The sequence below is a fragment of the Galeopterus variegatus genome, unplaced genomic scaffold (assembly GCF_000696425.1).
Source record: "Galeopterus variegatus unplaced genomic scaffold, G_variegatus-3.0.2 Scaffold843, whole genome shotgun sequence".
In the NCBI taxonomy this organism is placed as follows: Eukaryota; Metazoa; Chordata; class Mammalia; order Dermoptera; family Cynocephalidae; genus Galeopterus; species Galeopterus variegatus.
In genome coordinates, this window is record NW_007726954.1 from 210345 (window position 1) to 228197 (window position 17853).

At 45.5% G+C, this 17853-nt stretch overlaps 1 protein-coding gene across 1 annotated transcript in view; it reads left to right on the forward strand.

The window, feature by feature from the left end:
• The first annotated feature begins 11195 nt into the window (after positions 1–11195).
• AGMAT (agmatine ureohydrolase (agmatinase)) overlaps positions 11196–17853 on the forward strand; it is a 10262-nt gene continuing 3604 nt past the window's right edge. Inside the window, exons 1-5 of the mRNA XM_008572850.1 lie at positions 11196–11589; positions 12879–13081; positions 14825–14873; positions 15949–16144; positions 16860–17039. Coding sequence (XP_008571072.1) covers positions 11321–11589; positions 12879–13081; positions 14825–14873; positions 15949–16144; positions 16860–17039 — 897 coding nt within the window. The 5' untranslated portion in view covers positions 11196–11320. The remainder of the gene's footprint in view (positions 11590–12878; positions 13082–14824; positions 14874–15948; positions 16145–16859; positions 17040–17853) is intronic.

Consider the following 17853-nt stretch of genomic DNA (forward strand, 5'->3'; position numbering starts at 1 on the left):
CGCCACAACGGCTGTCACCCACAGACTTGCGGGACGCGCATGCGCCGGAACACGTGCCCAAGCTCAATCTCCCAGGGGGCAGTGGCGCATGCCCACGTGACGCAAGCCGGCCAATGTCTGGCGTCTGGGTGCTTGGCTCCTGGTTGCTAGGCGACCCCCGCCCCGGTTCCGCTTCCGCAGCTGCGGTTCGCCTCAGGAGGTGTAAGCTTCAAACTCGTCCCACGCGTTTCGACGTCTCCAGCCCCCTCGATGGCTTCCCGCGGCTGCCTCTGTGGCTCAGGCTAAAGCCCCGGGTGGGGACGCCCTTCGAGGCTGGCACCCAGGCGTCCCGGCACCCGCGGTCAGATGGGCTGTGGTTCCTCCGGGGTTCACCCAACGGCTGGTTAGTCTCAGGAGCGCGCTGGCGAGGCCCCGATCATTCACGGGCTCCCTGCATTGGCCAGCTCAGCTCGAGAACCGGGTCAGGATCCATTTCGGGCAGGGGTGTGGCTGAGGCGGTAGCGGGCGGAGAAACGAATGCCTGGTAGTAGTCCCGGGCGTGACTTCCTGCGGCTTCGAATAAGCCTGTTTCTCTGCCCAGAGAAGGGAAATGCTCAGTAGAGACTCTGTACAATGCTTCTTACGCGAAACAATTTATGTCGTACATAGTTGTTGACTAAAGGGTAACATATCGATACCCCCCCCCCCCCCATATGTCTAGAAGTGGAAAAGAAATGCCTATCTTTGGGATATCTAGTAACAGTGGCAGTCTTTTTTCCTTCAGCATTTTCAATGCAGAAATGGTTGTGGTGTGCCTGGGACTTGTATGTAGCTCATTGTTTATTAGTAGGGCTTGATTTTTTTTTTCCTTTTTGTCTTTTTTACTGACCGGTAACGGGATCGCCACCCTCTGTGTTGCGCCCGCATGGCGCTCAGCCAGTGAGCGGGAACCGGTCTCCACATGGGATCCGAACCCTCGGCGGAGCGCTCCCAAGCAGCGCACTCTCCAGTGCGCCACGGGCCGGCCCAGGGCTTGATTTTTTAAGTGTACCTAATTTATATTGGGGTCAGATTTCACTTATTTCATTCTAGTCATCAGTCTGTGAAATCAGGCGGGCAGGTTTCTCTACCCCTGTTTTCATGCATAAGGAAACATGACCAGCGAAATTATTTGCCAAGGCCAGTGTTTCTCAAGCTTGAATGTGTATAGTAACTACTTGGGGATCTTGTTAAAATGCATATTCTGATTCATTAGGTCTGGAGTAGGGCCTGAGAGTTTCCGCAGTTCTGACAATCTCCCAGATGATTTGTCTGGTCTGATGCACACTTCAAATAGCAGTATCCCTAGATGACAGTTAGTAGCACAACTGTCTCCTTTCCATATCTGACTATATGCCAAAACAACAATCTGTGAAATTTCAGTTACATATGAGGATGGAAATGACATTTAGCAAATAGCCCACATAGAATTTTTTATTCTGGATTCATTTTGGTTATTTTGTTAGTTTGAAAATCTAAGAATTCAAGGGCCGGCCCATGGCTCACTTGGTAGAGAGTGTGGTTCTGATAACACCAAGGCCACGGGTTCGGATCCCTATATATGGATGGCTGGTTAGCTCACTTGATTGACTGTGGTGCTGACAACACCAAGTCAAGGGTTAAAATACCCTTACCAGTCATCTATTAAAAAAAAAAAAAATCTAAGAATTCACAATATTTGAAATAATGGACTTGAAGGATTAACCTTTTTGTTGTTAGAAAGGCTTTAATCAAATAGAAATTTTCCCAGACATCCAAGGACATGCCTAACTTAGACGACCCATAGATCCAAGTTGCTCTTGCTGACTCACAAATAGCCTAAGTCCTTAGGGAGGAATTGGTAAAGGGCCATGAAAATCAATTACATTGTATAATTATAAAAAATAAAAAATAAAACAATTTTTAAAAAAGCTTCATCAGATGAGGACACACCTACAATTCTGAATATAAAAACTAAGCAGTGAAGACTAGCTAATTTTTACTCTATTTACAAGAGAAGAGATTTCAAATGATATAAAAAAACATTAGGTATCCAGGAACCCAGCACAATGATTTATAGAGTTGATGGGGTTTAATTTATGTAAAAGTTTATGAAAATCATTATACTGTCATTATGAAAGATATGAGGGTCCCAAGTAGGCTCCTTGACTCAGGTATGGTACTGTGGTTTTCTTAACGTTTCTTGTGCTTGGGATTTATTAAGTTGCTTGAATCTGTGGGTTTTTAGTTTTCATTAAATTTGGAAAATATTTGGCCATTATTTCTTCAAGTGCTTTTTTGTCCATCCCCTCTCTCCTTTGAGGTCTCCAATTACATATGTATTAGACCATTTGAAGTTGACCCACAGCTCAGTGATGCTTTCTCCTTTTTTTCTTCCTTTAATTCTTTTTTATCCATTAATTTTTGATAGCTTCTATTGCTATGTCTTCAAGCTTACTAATTTTTTTGGCAGTGTTTAATCTACCATTAATCTCATCCATTGTGATTTTCATCTTAGACATTATAGTTTTCTTTTCTAAAAGTTCGAGTACAATCTTTTTTATATCTTCCATGTCTCTACTGAACATATGGAATACAGTTTTGTTAACTGTTTTAGTGTCTGTGATGTTATTTCTAATATTTATGTCACTTCTAGGTCAGTTTTAATTGTTTTGTCTCCTCGTCATGGGTCATGTTTTCCTATCTCTGCATACCTGGTAATTTTTGATTGGATGCCAGATATTGTGAATTTTATCTTGTTTGGTACTGGATATTTTGTATTCCTATAAATCTTGAGCTATGTCTTGGGCTTCAGTGAAGTTACATGGAAATAGATTGATCTTTTGGGGTCTTGCTTTTAAGATTTCTTAGGCAGGACCACAGCAATGCCAACTCTAGGGCTAATTATTCCCCTGAGGCAAGATCTTCATGATTATTCTTCCCAGTGCCCCATATATTATGAGTTTTTCCAATTTGGCTGGTAGGAATAGGTGCTATTCCCAACCTGGTGTGAACACCAGGCTCTTTTCCCTGTAATCTTTTCATGTGGTTCTTTCCCCAGTCTCAGGTAGTTTTCTTACAATATGTATTGAGCAATACTCTGCTGAATACTGGAAGAGAATCCTTGACAGATCTCTGGGGTTCTCTGCCTTTGTACAACTCCCTCCTTTCTAGTATTCGGTCCTTTGAACTCCAGCTGCCTTGGTCTCAGGACTCTAAGCTCTGTCTCCTTAGCTCAGGGATTGCATTGAGCTCTGCCTCAGTTTTCCTTCCCTGCACCATAGCCTGAAACTCTTAAGGCAGATTTGTTGTCCTTTTCAGGTCTTTTGTGGCCTGATGTCCAGTGTCCTGAATACCATATTTTACATTTTTTTGTCCATATTTTGGTTGTTCTAAGTGGGAAAGTAAATCCAGTCCCTCTTTATCTTGATGTCAGGGTTTTTTGGGTTTTTGTTGTTGTTGTTGGCTGCTGGCCAGCACAGGTACCCTGGGCCTTGATTTCATCAGCACTACGCTCTAACCAATTGAGCTAACTGGCCCACCCATCCTGTTTCTCTATCTTGACTTCTAGAAGAGCAAGTCAAAACATCACAACCATCTGGAAGAATTTTACCACCCAAAACCATTGAATATTGAAACTCTTTTAAGTTAGATCATATACTATTGAACTCACATCTAGTTACTCCCAGGGGAAGACAGCTATTATCCTATCTTTATATCCCTGACAAACTTAACCAGTGCCTGGCACTTGGCTGGCATTCAGTGAAAGCTGGAATGGATGAATAAATTATTTTGAGCAAACAGCTGTTGATCAGCTTATGGTGTTTTCTTCCAACATTTGTTGATGGGCTTTTCCAGTTTTCTTACTTCCTGCCAGTAACAAATGGAAGCCAGGCAAAATGGAAATTTCTGGGACAGTGTTATTCATGATTATAATTATCCACAAAAATGCACCCTTTAAGAAATTTATTTATGGGCACAAGGGAACTTTTTTAGGTGATAGAAATGTTCTAAATCTGAGGCTGGCTGCTTAGCTCAGTTGGTTAGAGCATGGTGCTGATAACACCAAGGTCCAGGGTTTGATCCCTGCACTGGCCAGCCACCAAAAAAAAAAAAAAAGATACAAAGAATTGTTCTAAAACTGGGTTGTGGTGATGGTTGCACAAGGTTACTAAAAATCATTGAATTGTATACTTAAAAATAGGTGAATTTTGTGGTGTGTAAATTACACCTAAATAAAGTTGTTTTTTAGGGCCGGCCCATGGCTCACTTGGGAGAGTGTGGTGCTGATAATACCAAGGCCACGGGTTTGGATCCCATATAGGGATGGCCGGTTGGCTCACTTGGGAGAGCATGGTGCTGACAACACCAAGTCAAGGGTTAAGATCCCCTTACCGGTCATCTTTAAAATAAATAAATAAATAAAGTTGTTTTTTAAAGCATATCTGAAAGATTTCCAAGGCATTTTAAGGTGAAAAAGGAAGTTGTGAACCAATTTAAATAGGCTAAACCCAGTTTTGATTTTTTTCAAATCCCATATGCCTTGAAATACAACCTTGATTGAGTAGAAGCAGACTGTTGTGGATTTCCACTTTGTGCAATGCACATATATTACTTTGTAGCCATAAAAAAAAAGATTTTGAAAAGGAAGATTAAAATTTTTAAATTGAAAGAGAAAAGCAAAGGGCAATCCCAAGAGAAAAAAGGTCTATTTGACTGAAATGGAAAACTCTTTCACACTTCTGTACTCCTAATGTGTGGGGTTTTTCACACCAAGCAATTCTACAATTCTCTGTAGACACCAACTGGTTTCCTACAATTCAACTAAATCCTGACACTGTCTACCTGAAGACAGCATCAGATTCTATAGATGGACTCAGTCCCATAAGATTGCCTCCACTTCAGACACCAGGCACAAGTCCCAGCCCGTCACCTGTGCTTTTGACCAACTGGTTATAAATTGGAAGTTCCCACAACCTCCTCCTGGGGTTTGATCATTTGCTAGGAGAGCTCACAGAACTCAGAAGAATAGTTTGCTTAGCAGGTTTATTAGAAAAGGATACAACTCAGGGACAGTTAGATGGAAGAGATGCCTAGGGAAGGTATGTGGAAAGGGGTGTGGAGCTTCCATGCCTTCTCTGGGCACATCACCCTCCCAGTACCTCCATGTGTTCACCAGCCTGGAAGTTCATTAGCCAGGCATGATTGATTAAATCATTGACCATCATTGGCCATTGGTGATTAAGCAATCTTCAGCTCCTCTCCCCTTCCAAAACTTTGGGAGATGGGGAGTTGAAAGTTTCAACCCTCTAATCACATGGTTAATTACCCTGGCATCCAGCCCCTATCCTTAAGGGACTTCATTGACCCAAAAGTCACCTCGTGAACATAAACTTAGGTGTGGTTGAAAGGGTCTTGTAATGAATGACACAACACTCCTTTTCACTTTTTTCACTCTCATCATTTAGGGAATTCCAGGGGTTTTGGGAGCTCTGTGCTAGGAATGGGGTGAAGGCCAAATATATATATATTATAAATTACAAGATCACATCGACCCATCCACAAGGCAGTGGACAATATGATAGAAGTCAGCCTGGATTTTCGTTCTCATTTTTTGAACTCTGAGCTAAGATAAATTACTGATCTGTTGGCTGTAGTCTCTGAAACAAGGTTTAAGTAGTTTAGTAAATATTTGGAGCCTGAATCTTCAATTTGGAGTCAAAAGAAGAGCTCTGAAACAATTTTAATAATGGTTATAGGAATGATGTCAACACAGGAGGATCCTTTTTTTTTTTTTTAAAGACAGCCAGTAAGGGGATCTTAACCCTTGGCTTGGTGTTGTCAGCACCACGCTCACCCAGTGAGCGAACCGGCCATCCCTATATGGGATCCAAACCCGGGGCCTTGGTGTTATCAGCACCACACTCTCCCGAGTGAGCCACGGGCCAGCTCACAGGAGGATCCTTTTATCTACTTAGTTATCCAATAAGTGATGAGACTCATTTTCTTCCAACTACTCTGACTCAGACCAAACAGGATCCTGGGGAGGGAGTTGCCTTGCAATGTACGGTGACATCACTGGCTTGGCACTTCAGTTACCTTATCAAATATAGATAAGATATTATTTGATAGGTTTTATATAAAATCCATGTAAAAATTTTTTTTCATGTAAAATTTATAGGTTGAATTCAGAAAGAAGTTGGATGTAAAAGAAAGTCATAATGAAAGAGAATAAATACTTTATTGTGTCACTGGTTTTATTTTTCTACAGGAAACATTTTGTCATACATGCTTTATTTGTATGAGGTTTCTTTTTTTTTTTTTTTTTTTTCCTTTTTGTCTTTTTTACTGACCGGTAACGGGATCGCAACCCTCGGTGTTGTGCCCGCACTGCGCTCAGCCAGTGAGCAGGAACCGGTCTCCCCATGGGATCCGAACCCTCGGCGGGAGCGCCGCCACACTCCCAAGCGGTGCACTCTCCAGTGCGCCACCGGGCTGGCCCTGTATGAGGTTTCTATCTGTACTTCAAGCAGTGATTCTTACCCTCCAAACATCTATAATGATGTATCACTTGTTGGCTAATAGGTGGATTTGTCTAAACAGCATTTTCCCTTATGTCCTTGAGCTTTGTGCCACTTCAGAATCTTGGTTTTAAGATACAGTCCCTTTAGTCATCGATTATTGAGTATTCATTCTTACTAATAACTTGAGTCAGATCTATTTACCCAGCATATATAGTTTATAAGTAATAATCAGCCCTTGCATTTTGTCTAATGCCTTTCTCTCTAGGGACCAGGTTGATGTTATACATCACCACAGAGAAGTCAGGAAAGGTTACAGTCCCCACCTACTTTGCAGAAGGAGAGGAGCTGTTTATTATTATTATTATTATTTTTTCCTTTTTGTCTTTTTTACTGACCGGTAATGGGTTCGCAACCCTCGGTGTCGCGCCCGTACTGGGGACTGGCAACGGGATTGCAACCCTCAGTGTTGCGCCCGCACTGCGCTCAGCCAGTGAGCGGGAACCAGTCTCCACATGGGATCCGAACCCTCGGCGGGAGCGCCGCTGCGCTCCTAAGCAGCGCACTCTGCAGTGTGCCACCGGGCCGGCCCGAGAGGAGCTGTTTAGAGGCAGTTGACTTAGAGGGGCAAAGAGGAATGCCATTTTAAAAAAATGCATAGGAAACTGGCTGGGGCTTGAAAAAAAATCTGAATATTTTCTTCAAGAAAAAATTAAATGGTGTAGAAATTGCATTAAGATAGCCTGTTGTATAGTAAAATCATTAAAGTCTCAAGATGAAATTAGATTGAATTTTTTTCTGGGTGGTTTGAGAGGGTACATAAACCATATCACCTGACTGAGTGGTTGGAGGAGTGCTCTGTCCATTTCCTGAACTGTACCCTTCCTTTCATTGTTAGATGATCAAGCAGAAGTTTTCTGTGCCCTCTCCTGGCTTGACTCTGAAACTGCATAACAGTGATATTTTTTCGACTTCCCTGGGCAGGTTTTCCCTTTAGATAAATTCATGCTCTCCCCTCCCTTTCTCCTGCTCTAGGGGGCTCATTTTAGACTAGAGAGAGACAGAGGGGGTCAATTGGTTGGTGTCTGGATAAAAGTGGTCAGATTAATCAGGTTCCAGATGTCCATTTGACAAGCTGAACAGAGCAGTCTTGTGTTCAAATGGTACATATCACTATTCTCTATATTAAAAAATGATGCTATTGTTGGAAGTTACTCCATGTGAATACGTGAAATATTCCATGAGACAATGTTGAATGTGAAACTTTATAGGCAAAGTAAATAGAAATGGGTGAGTGGGGATTTTGACAAGCTTCAATGTGACAAAGCCAAGCTTTGTTTCAGCAAGGCTTCTGAACCTTCTGCTAGGCCCATCCGTGTACTTCCTTATAAAATCCAGTTTTAGCAAAGAAACCCCCCACCCTCGATATCTAATTATTCTTAATATCTGATTTGGGTCTTATCCTCCCCCATAACCTCTGGTGATGTCTGATCATCGTGGCTTGTCTTCAGCAAGGATCTTGCTAAGTGGGTTTAGCCAGAATCCCCTTACCCCTGATGTTTCGTCTTGGTAATTTTCCATCTACTGACCCCGCCACCTTGCTCCTTGGCTATAAATTCCCACCTGCCATGCTGTATTGAGTTGAGCCCAATCTCTCCCCACCCCACTACAAGTTGCCATTGCCGTGGTCGCTGTGGTTATCTCAATGGTTCTGAATAAAGTCTTCCTTACCATGCTTTAACAAGTATCATTCACTAATTTTTTCCTTTAACAGATGAAAGTATTGTGAACATGTTCAACAATATCTGTATTTTTATTTAGGGTTAGGGGACAAAGAAGGTAAGGATAAGTGTTGATGTAATAAGGTGAGAGGGGTGTCACAGAAACCCCCAGCTAGGCATCTTGGGGAGGATGGAATTGCTGTAGGGTCATTTCTGAGCTTCCACAAGCACAGACAAGTTCAAAGTGTTGGCTCCTTGTGCAGAACCCCTGCATCATTCACTAGGCTAAAGGGAATCCATGCAGACAGCTAAAACGCACATGGCATTTTCCCCACGTGCTTTGGCTGTCACAGTTTTTTGGCTGAAATAATCATTACCCCAGAGCTGCTCTTCACAGTTCCAGGAGATCTGTTCAATCATTCACTTGCTCACAAAACATTTATTACTTGTTTTGTACAAGGTACTGCCCTTGGACTCCAGCCAAAAGGATGAAGCAAATATTGGAACTTGTAGTTTACCAGAACAGTGCTTTCCAACCTCTTTCCTGTCTTGGCACACATAGAAAATGATACAATTGTATGTCCCACTAAAGTAAACGGGTGGTGGGGGGGAGGGATTTGGGGGCATCTCTATGGGATTTGGTGAAAAAATTATATTTTCTACATATTGTATAATTATGATTTGGAAAATAAAATCAAAATATTAGGGAAAGCATTAAATATTCAGCTAATATAAAATTTCCAAATATAATATTTTCAAAATTTTAGCTTTCTTCTGTGAATTTAACTGTTTAATATCAGATTTTATGCTTGAAATGGCTACATGCAATAAAGACTAGGACTTTTAAAAAATGATCTCTTCGAGTTCTTGATAGTCATGAACAATTACTCAATTAGTAGTAAAAATTTCAAAAGAAATTTTCTTTTTTTTTTTTTTTAAAAGATGACTGGTAAGGGGATCTCAACTTCCCTGGGCAGGTTTTCCCTTTAGATAAATTCATGCTCTCCCCTCCCCTTTCTCCTGCTCTAGGGGGCTCATTTTAGACTAGAGAGAGACAGACAGACTCTGCTTGGTGTTGTCAGCACCACGCTCAGCCAGTGAGCAAACCGGCCATCCCTATATAGGATCCGAACCCGCGGCCTTGGTGTTATCAGCACCGCACTCTACCGAGTGAGCCACGGGCTGGCCCAAAATTTTCTTTTTTTTTAAAAGATGACCAGTAAGGGGATCTTAACCCTTGACTTGGTGGTGTTAGCACCACGCTCTGCCATGTGAGCCATGGGCTGGCCCAAAAGAAATGTAAACATCCAAAATTTTACAAAAGTTGAAATTAAGTCTTGTTTTTCTTTCATTAACAAATACAGGGGCTGGCCAGTTAGCTCAGTTGATCAGAGTGCAGCCTTACAAAACCGAGGTCACAGGTTCCGATCTCTGCACTGTCCAGCCATGAAAAAAACAAACAAAAATACACATTGAAATTTCTTGTGATAACATTATTGGATTTTGAATCTAATCAAATTCATTTCAAAATGGATGATGGAGCTCTGATATGAAGACACATTCCTTCAAAGTTGATGTCCACTTGGAATATACCAATATTCGCTGTTCATGGCCAGCTGGCATCTGTTCTGATTGGCCAATGTCTGTGCCATCTCAGATGTTAAATATTTGTAGTATCACTCTGCCCATAAGCACTGTTAAAACAATCACCCTACAGTTTAGCTTGGACACTGACAAAATGGTTTACCAGCCAGAAATGGACAGAAATATCTGATAACTATGTGAAGACAGACTTGGATTAGCGCCTGGGGTTGCTCTGGCCAGAAACCCCCACCCAGTCTTTTTGCCCCTCACCCCTGACAAGCTACATCTTGAGTTACTGCCCATCCTCTTTGGGCCCCTGGAACTCAACTTCTTCATACAAGGCACTCAATAAATATTTGTGAGATGAATGAGAAAAAGAAAAAAAAAAGAGTAAGAAAATGATACATTCTGGACAAGTGATATGAAAGAAATAGTGGTAGAATCTGGTCGTTAAGAGAATAACTGAGAGATTGTTGAATTTGTTCCAGAAAATGGCCAGGACCTGCTTTGAGGCCTCTTCCGACACTGAACACTCGTTATTGATCATTAAGAAACTTTGGCTGGGGTCCTGCAGAGTGGAGGCTGGGTGGTGTGGGGTTAAATGTGTGACCTTCCTACAGAGGTTATGATTTAATGCGAATTTGGGCCTTTTCCATTCAATCTCAACTTCTAGAGATTAAAACACAAAACACACACACACACACACACACACACACACACACAGCCACCACCAAATGGCTCATGTGATTCCACAACTTACTTCCATAATTCCATAAATCACTTCTTTCTTTCTCCATCACGTCTTCTTTTCCCCTTAGAAATAGAGGCTGGCAGGTTAGTTTGCCTTTAAGTTCTACTTTAAAAAGGTTCCTTCAGGGCCGGCCCCGTGGCTCACTGGGGAGAGTGCGGGCGCTGCGGAGGCTGCCGGTTCGGATGGGTGGTGCACTCACTGGCTGAGCGTGGTGTAGACAACACCGTGCAGAGGGTTGCGATCTCCTTACCGATCAAAAAAAAAAAAAAAAGTTATCTCAAAAGACCCTTCTGCTTCTTAAGAGTGCCAGTCCAGACATTTCTTAATACATTATTATTTTTTAAAAAATTCATCTCCCATTTCTATCACTTAGAGAAAGATCTTTCCCCTTCAAATCTTTCAGGCTTTAGAAATATTACTCTGCATGGGAGAAGAGGCTGCCAAAGGCCTGGAGTTGGGGGGCGCAGGGCGCAGACACACCCGGGGCAATGCAGATGGGAAAGCGTAGGGAGCCCCTTGCCTGGCTCTGTTTGCCAAGGGACGCAGAGGCTGAAGTCCAGAGAGAGCTGTGGGGACACAGCGGCCTGTGCCTGGGGCCCCTCCCCCGCCTTTGGTTCCCAGGGCGCCCCCGCCCTTTGAGCCCAGGGCGGCGCCCGCGCTTGCACACTCGCCCACTCCGGGGACCAACCGGGTCGCGGCGGCCTCCCGAGCTCGAGGAGCCGATCGGACAGGCGGTCGCGGGCGGCATGCGGCGGCTGCTGGCGTCCGGAGGCGTCCGGGGACTGGGGGCCGGCGTGGGCGCGCTTCCTGCCACGGGGCTCTGCCACCCCGGGCGCACGCGCCGCCAGGCCTCCGACGCCCCTCGGACCCGGCCCCCTAGCTCCGACCTCGTGGCCCGGACGACGGGCGTCTGCTCCATGATGCGGCTGCCCGTGCTGGCCTCCCCCGAGGGGCTGGACGCCGCCTTCGTCGGGGTGCCCCTGGACATTGGGACCTCCAACCGGCCCGGGGCGAGGTAAGGCCCGAAGGACCAGGGCCAGGGGGACACGTGGCCGGGCAGACTGGTAGCTGCCGGAGGACGTGGAAGGTGCCAGGGCAGGCGCCTCCGATCACACTGGGTCGAATTGGAAGCTGGTGCTTGGCTCCAAATGCCCCTTATGATTTGAGACCATTGATGTCCCTTGTCACTCTACAAGCAATGCCTAGGGCTCAACACAAGATTGGGGCCTCACATCTTCGTGTCATCCATTGGTCAAGGAGGGGTTTTGGAACAGGAGCCTTCTCCAGGCCCCCATCCTGGAGACTTGCTGGGGTGGCGGCTGTGGGTACCTTCACCCTCCCTTCCCCCGCACCATGCAGTGGCAGGTGACACTGTACTCGAACACAGAAACTGGCTGCCCTTCCAAAACCTCTAGATGTCACCTGACTAAAAATAATGCTCAAATTAAGGCAAATTTCGTAAGCTCAAGCCAGAGGAAGTAAAATCCATTTTCCTGATTATTGAGTGTCAGCAATTTCTTTTTTTTTTTTTTTGTCTTTTTGTCTTTTTCCGTGTCCGGCAACGGATACGCAACCCTCAGTGTTGCCCCCGGACCGGGGACCGGCAACGGGATTGCAACCCTCGGCGCTGCTCCCGCGCCTCGCTCAGCCAGTGAGCGGGAACCGGTCTGTATGTGGGATCCGAACCCTCGGGTGGGAGCGCCGCCAGGCTTCCTAAGCGGCGCACTATCCAGTGCGCCACCGGGCCGGCCCGAGTGTCAGCAATTTCTGATTCAGCTCAGCAACATTACATCTGACTGTGCTGGTCTGAATTATAAAAGGCACCATTTATTAAATGTCTACTAAATGCAAGGCACTCTGCATAGGTTACCTCATTTAATTCTTACAACAGTATAAGGTAAGTGTCATGATTATTATTTTACAGATTAGGAAACTGAACTCAGAGAGATTAAAATATTTTCTAATGCCATTTGCTAAACTGGTGATGAGTAAGGTCCTAAATCTGTGCCTTTAATCTCTCCAATATATAGCCTAGATCGGTGGTTCTCAGCGGGGGTGGTTCAATACCCAGGGGACACTTGGCAACGTCTGGAGGCATTTTTGATTGTCACAGCTTGGGGGAGAGGGTGTTACTGGCCTCTAGTGCGTACAGGCTAGTGATGCTACTAACGTCCTACTGTGCAATCTTACGACAGAGAATCATCTGGCCCCAAATGTCAACAGTGCTGAGGCTGAGAAGCCCTGGGGTAGGCAGAGCCTCTATACCTCTGTGGATGGCTGACAGGATGGTTCTTTCTTCTCCAGATTCGGACCCCGACGCATCCGGGAAGAATCAGTGATGCTGCGGACAGTCAATCCTAGCACGGGGGCCCTCCCTTTCCAGTCCCTCATGGTCGCAGACTTAGGCGATGTGAACGTCAATCTGAATAATCTCCAGGACAGCTGCCGGCTAATTCGAGAGGCCTATGAGAAAATTGTAGCAGCTGGCTGTATTCCTCTGACCTTGGGTAGTGGCAGTCTGCAAGAGCTGTAGTTCTCTGCACTTGGTGCCTATTTATCATGGGCCTGAGTACAGTTACTTATCCAGGGCAAGCCACTGCAAATATGGAGACAGTAGGAGAGAGGACATTCTAATTCATTTATTTTAATCCCTGGGGAGTGGATATTTAAAATTTTGGTCTAGGCTGGCTGGTCAGCTCAGTTGGTTAGAACACGGTATTATTAACACCGAGGTCAAGGGTTCAGATCCATACCAGCCAGCTGCCAAAAAAAATTTCTTTTGAACTAGCATGATTGACAGGGCTGGACTAGGTGAAGCGAATGAGGTGCTTGCCTTGTCTCAAAAGGGGTGTCCAAAAAAGCTAACAATCAACATCAGTAACACCAGGTAAGTACAGTTGTTCCTCGGTACCTACGGAGATTGGTTCTAGGACCACTGTGGATACCAAAATCTGGAGATGTTCAAGTCCCTTTTGCAGGGGTCTTCAAAAAGTTCATGGAAGGATTCGCATAATCTCTATTTTCAATTTTTCTAAAAAATTTTTGGAATACCCATATTCAGGGAAAGGCAGCTTTTCCCTTATCCTGCCCCACCCTATGCCACTCCAGCTGTAGTATTTCTTTCTTCTCTGGGTCACAATTAGCTAAAATGACAGGGGCCTTTTTCTTTTTTTTTCTTTTTTTTGTCTTTTGTCTTTTTCCGTGTCCGGCAACGGATTGCAACCCTCAGTGTTGCCCCCTGTACCGGACCGGGACCGGCAACGGGATCGCAACCCTCGGTGCTGCGTCTGCTCCTCGCTCAGCCAGTGAGCGGGAACCGGTCTGTATGTGGGATCCGAACCCTTGGCGGGAGTGCCGCCGCGCTTCCCAAGCGGCGCACTATCCAGTGCGCCACCGGGCCGGCCCAGGGGCCTTTTTCTAAATATCCGAATTTATTTTTGCCAATCAGAGGGCCCAGCCTGCGCAGCACAGTGACAAGCAGTGTGGTTTCTGGACGGCTGGTTTGAAATCTCAGCTCCACCCCTCACTAGCTACGTGATTGTGTGCTCCGCTCGATGCTCCATTTCCTCCTCTATAAAATGGGAATAATAATAGCACCTACCTCGCTGTATTGTGTGAGGGGCATATAAAGTGCCCAACATTGTGCCTGGTATATTTTAAGCTTCAATAAATGTTAGCTATTGTTACTATTTCTTTTGGGGGGCGCTGGCCAATATGGGGATCTGAACCCTGGATCTTGGTGTTATTAGTTCCAACAGAGCTAACTGGCCAGTCCAGTTATTATTAATAATTATCAATAGTAATACTTTCCTAGGTCTGTGCTGTTGAACATGGTAGCCACTAGCCATATGTGGCTACTTAAATTAATTAAAAATAAGGTTGAACGTTTCCATCATCAGAGAAAGTTCTTCGGACAAATCTGTTCTAGGCATTTACCTGTAAGCCTTAATTTACACCATTTCTTTTTTTAACTTTTGTGGCAGCTGGTCAGTACAGGGATCTGAACCCATGACCTTGGTGTTACAAGGCTGTGCTCTAACCAACTGAGCTAACCAGCCAGCCCTAAAGAACGATGAACTCTTAAGCAGCCCACTAATGCACAAGACCTCATTTTACCTGTGGTTATAGTTCTTCAGTCGAATTGAAAGGGTGGCAGAACTGGGTAAATTTAAGACTGTTCTATGTCATAATGTTATATAGATAATCTTACTATATAATAATCTTATTGTACACGTGTTTTCTCTTCACAGGTGGAGATCACACAATCACATATCCCATATTGCAAGCAATAGCAAAAAAGTGAGTCAGTCAGTCCCGAATGGCTTGACCCAAGCAAGGTTTCAAAATTCAGGAGCTAGGGAATAAGGTGTTTGCTGCTAGGTGTCATCGGGTGACTGCTGCTGGCTCAGGCTATGGGGGATGGGGGGTGGTGATAGGAAATTCTTGACTGAGTTGTTTCTGTGGATCAGAATTAAGGATGAGCTCCAGGTGTCTCTGTCAGTCACCAGCTGGAAGCCAAGACAATTTATTAGGAACACCTCAGGCTGCCCTCCCTTGCCCTAAATCTGTCCTGGTATGTGTGCTTAGCATTTTTAACTTGGCTCTGTTTTTGGAAGATGAACCCCTGGTGAAATACACAACCCCAGTTTACTTCAGTTTCTGTTTTCTTCAATGGCCAAATACAAATACTGACAGGCACAATGGTGCAGCTTGTCGAGAGGCCCTGTTTTCTCCTGAAAGGGCCCCTTTCCCATTGAGAAGACTGATTTCCCAGTAGTGGAATTCTACCAGGGACTAGCCAACTGTAGTTTGAGAAAGAGACACAAGGGCTGGGGTGCTGGGTGGCAGCTCTAGAATTCGTTTTTGGGAACGGCATGTGGGAAGCATTCTGGTTGGAGGTGGGTAGGCACAGGTCTTTTCTGGAAGCTGCATTTGCCTCCCAATGGTTTGGATTGTATGTTTATTTTGGGTGGCTGGCAGGGGTGGCTGGAGGTTACAGAGACAGCTGGGCCGAGGCTGCCTCTTGGTGCTGCAGTTGGAGAGAGGGTGGCTCAGATTAGTTCACCTTCAACCGAGCTCACCTCAGAGCTGCCACCCTTCATTCCCATCCTGCCTGCTTTCTAAGTAAAGCAAATTCTGGGTGATGAGTCGTGGGTGGCAGCCAAAGCCCTTGTCTGTTTCTGCCTGACTTCTCTGAGTTTATTGTTCCTCGGAGATGCTGAGTGATGTGAAGACAGAAACCAGTTGCAGGTGTAATTGATGCCAGGGCTCCCCTCTGTGGTTATGAATTGTCATCAAGTTTTGGTGGCCTAAGGGTGGCTGTACTAGGGCCCCCCAGGGAGGCTTGGCCTCTGAGCTTCCCTGTCATCATCAGGCACGGCCCCGTGGGGCTGCTGCATGTGGATGCTCACATGGACATGGCTGACAAGGCTCTAGGAGAGAAGCTCCATCATGGGACGCCCTTCCGCCAGTGCGTGGATGAGGGACTCCTGGACTGTAAGCGGGTGGTGCAGATCGGCATCCGGGGCTCTTCCATGACCTTGGATCCCTACAGATACAACCGGAGTCAGGTGACAGACTAAACTCCTCTCCCCCTCCTCTTGGCCCCCAAAATGCCTTCCTTTCCATTGCCCACCCAATGGCGACTATGATTCAACAGGGGCTTTACTAATCAAGTTCATAAAGTGGGGACGGAAGGTTGACTTTGCACCAAGAGGGACATGTGGAACAAAGAGGAGTGAGGACGTTAGGTTATGAGGTGGTGGAGGCCTCTCATCCCTGTGGTGGAGAGATGAGCAGATACCAACCCACCCCTCGGATGTTGCTGGCTTGGAAAATAGAGGAGGAGTTGCCAAGGCCATTTGCCACCTTTAGTCCTCATTCTCATACCCACTAGGCAGAATGGCTCTCAGGTCAACACATATGACAAGACGCAGTAGGAAGGACCCAAATCCCTTGCTCTGAGAGCATGCCAAGACCGGTCTTCCAGACAGAGCTGTTTGGGAGGTGCTAGCACGAGCCGCCGGGTTTCTTAGTTCTTGCTTTAGCAAAGTTTCTCTCTGATCCCAGCTCCACAGGTCAGCTTTGACCCTCCAGCCTTACCAACCATCATCTCCCCATTCCTCACCTCTAAAGTGGGGACAGCAGTTCTCTCCTCATGGAGATGGAGGGTCGAATGTGGTGTACACATCAAGAGCTTAGGATGGGCTTGGCACATGGAAAATGCCCAGCACATGCTGCTGTGCAGAAGCCTGGGCCTCCAGCTCTTCAATGCGTCCCTCCCAGGGCTTCCGGGTCGTCCTGGCGGAAGACTGCTGGATGAAGTCGCTGGTTCCTCTGATGGGGGAAGTGAGGCAGCAGGTGGGAGATAGACCCATCTATATCAGCTTTGATATTGACGCCCTGGATCCCGCCTATGCCCCAGGGGCGGGGACACCTGAAATTGCTGGCCTCACCCCTAGCCAGGTAAGGAGGCTCCACCAGTGAAGATTGCTGGGGGTGGGGATACTGAATACCTTACTTTCCCGGGACTTGTAGTGAATCCTCAGGAATCAGGACAGGATCTCAAAAGCAGAGCACTCAAGCCTTTATTGTTCTCAGAGCTGACCGTAGGTTTGAATACCTATTAAGGAGTGGCTGATTTTGGCAAGATCTCTCATTTCTGCTCTGGGATAAAATAGTTTTTTATTTGATCTTTCTGCCTCTTGCACATCTGTAGTTTGCTCATGAGGACAATATTATAGTACCCCCTCCTAAGAACACTAAACTTACCTTTTTTAGGATTAAATTTAAAAAGTGCACACAATGGGATTAACTCTCTACACCAAGGTAGCTCAAGAGTTTTACAAACACCCAAAATAAGGCTCTGCTAAGGTGTGCTGAGAGGAAATCAGGGAGAAAGGATTGGCTGTGTTATGACTAGAAACTCAGGGAGGGCTTTGTCTTGTTCACTAGCCTGTCCTGGGAGCCGAGGACAGTGCCTGACATATAAATAGTAGGTACTCAAATGTGTTTGTAAGTAAAGACTGCTTAACCTAACAGTTAACTACATCCTCTAAGAAAGGAGGGTGGTCGTAACTACCTCTTGAAACCATTCTCAGTTCCCATCAGAGGGAAATAAAGTCCTTACCCCTCTGCTCATCATCCTCGTGGGCTTTTGCCTACAGGGTGGAACCCCCTTTCAGACAAGAGGCCTCTCTTCCTTCCACTGCTCCTTGCTTACGCTGTCTTCTTTTTTTTTTTTTTTTTTTTTTTTTTTTTTTTACCAACCGGAAACGGG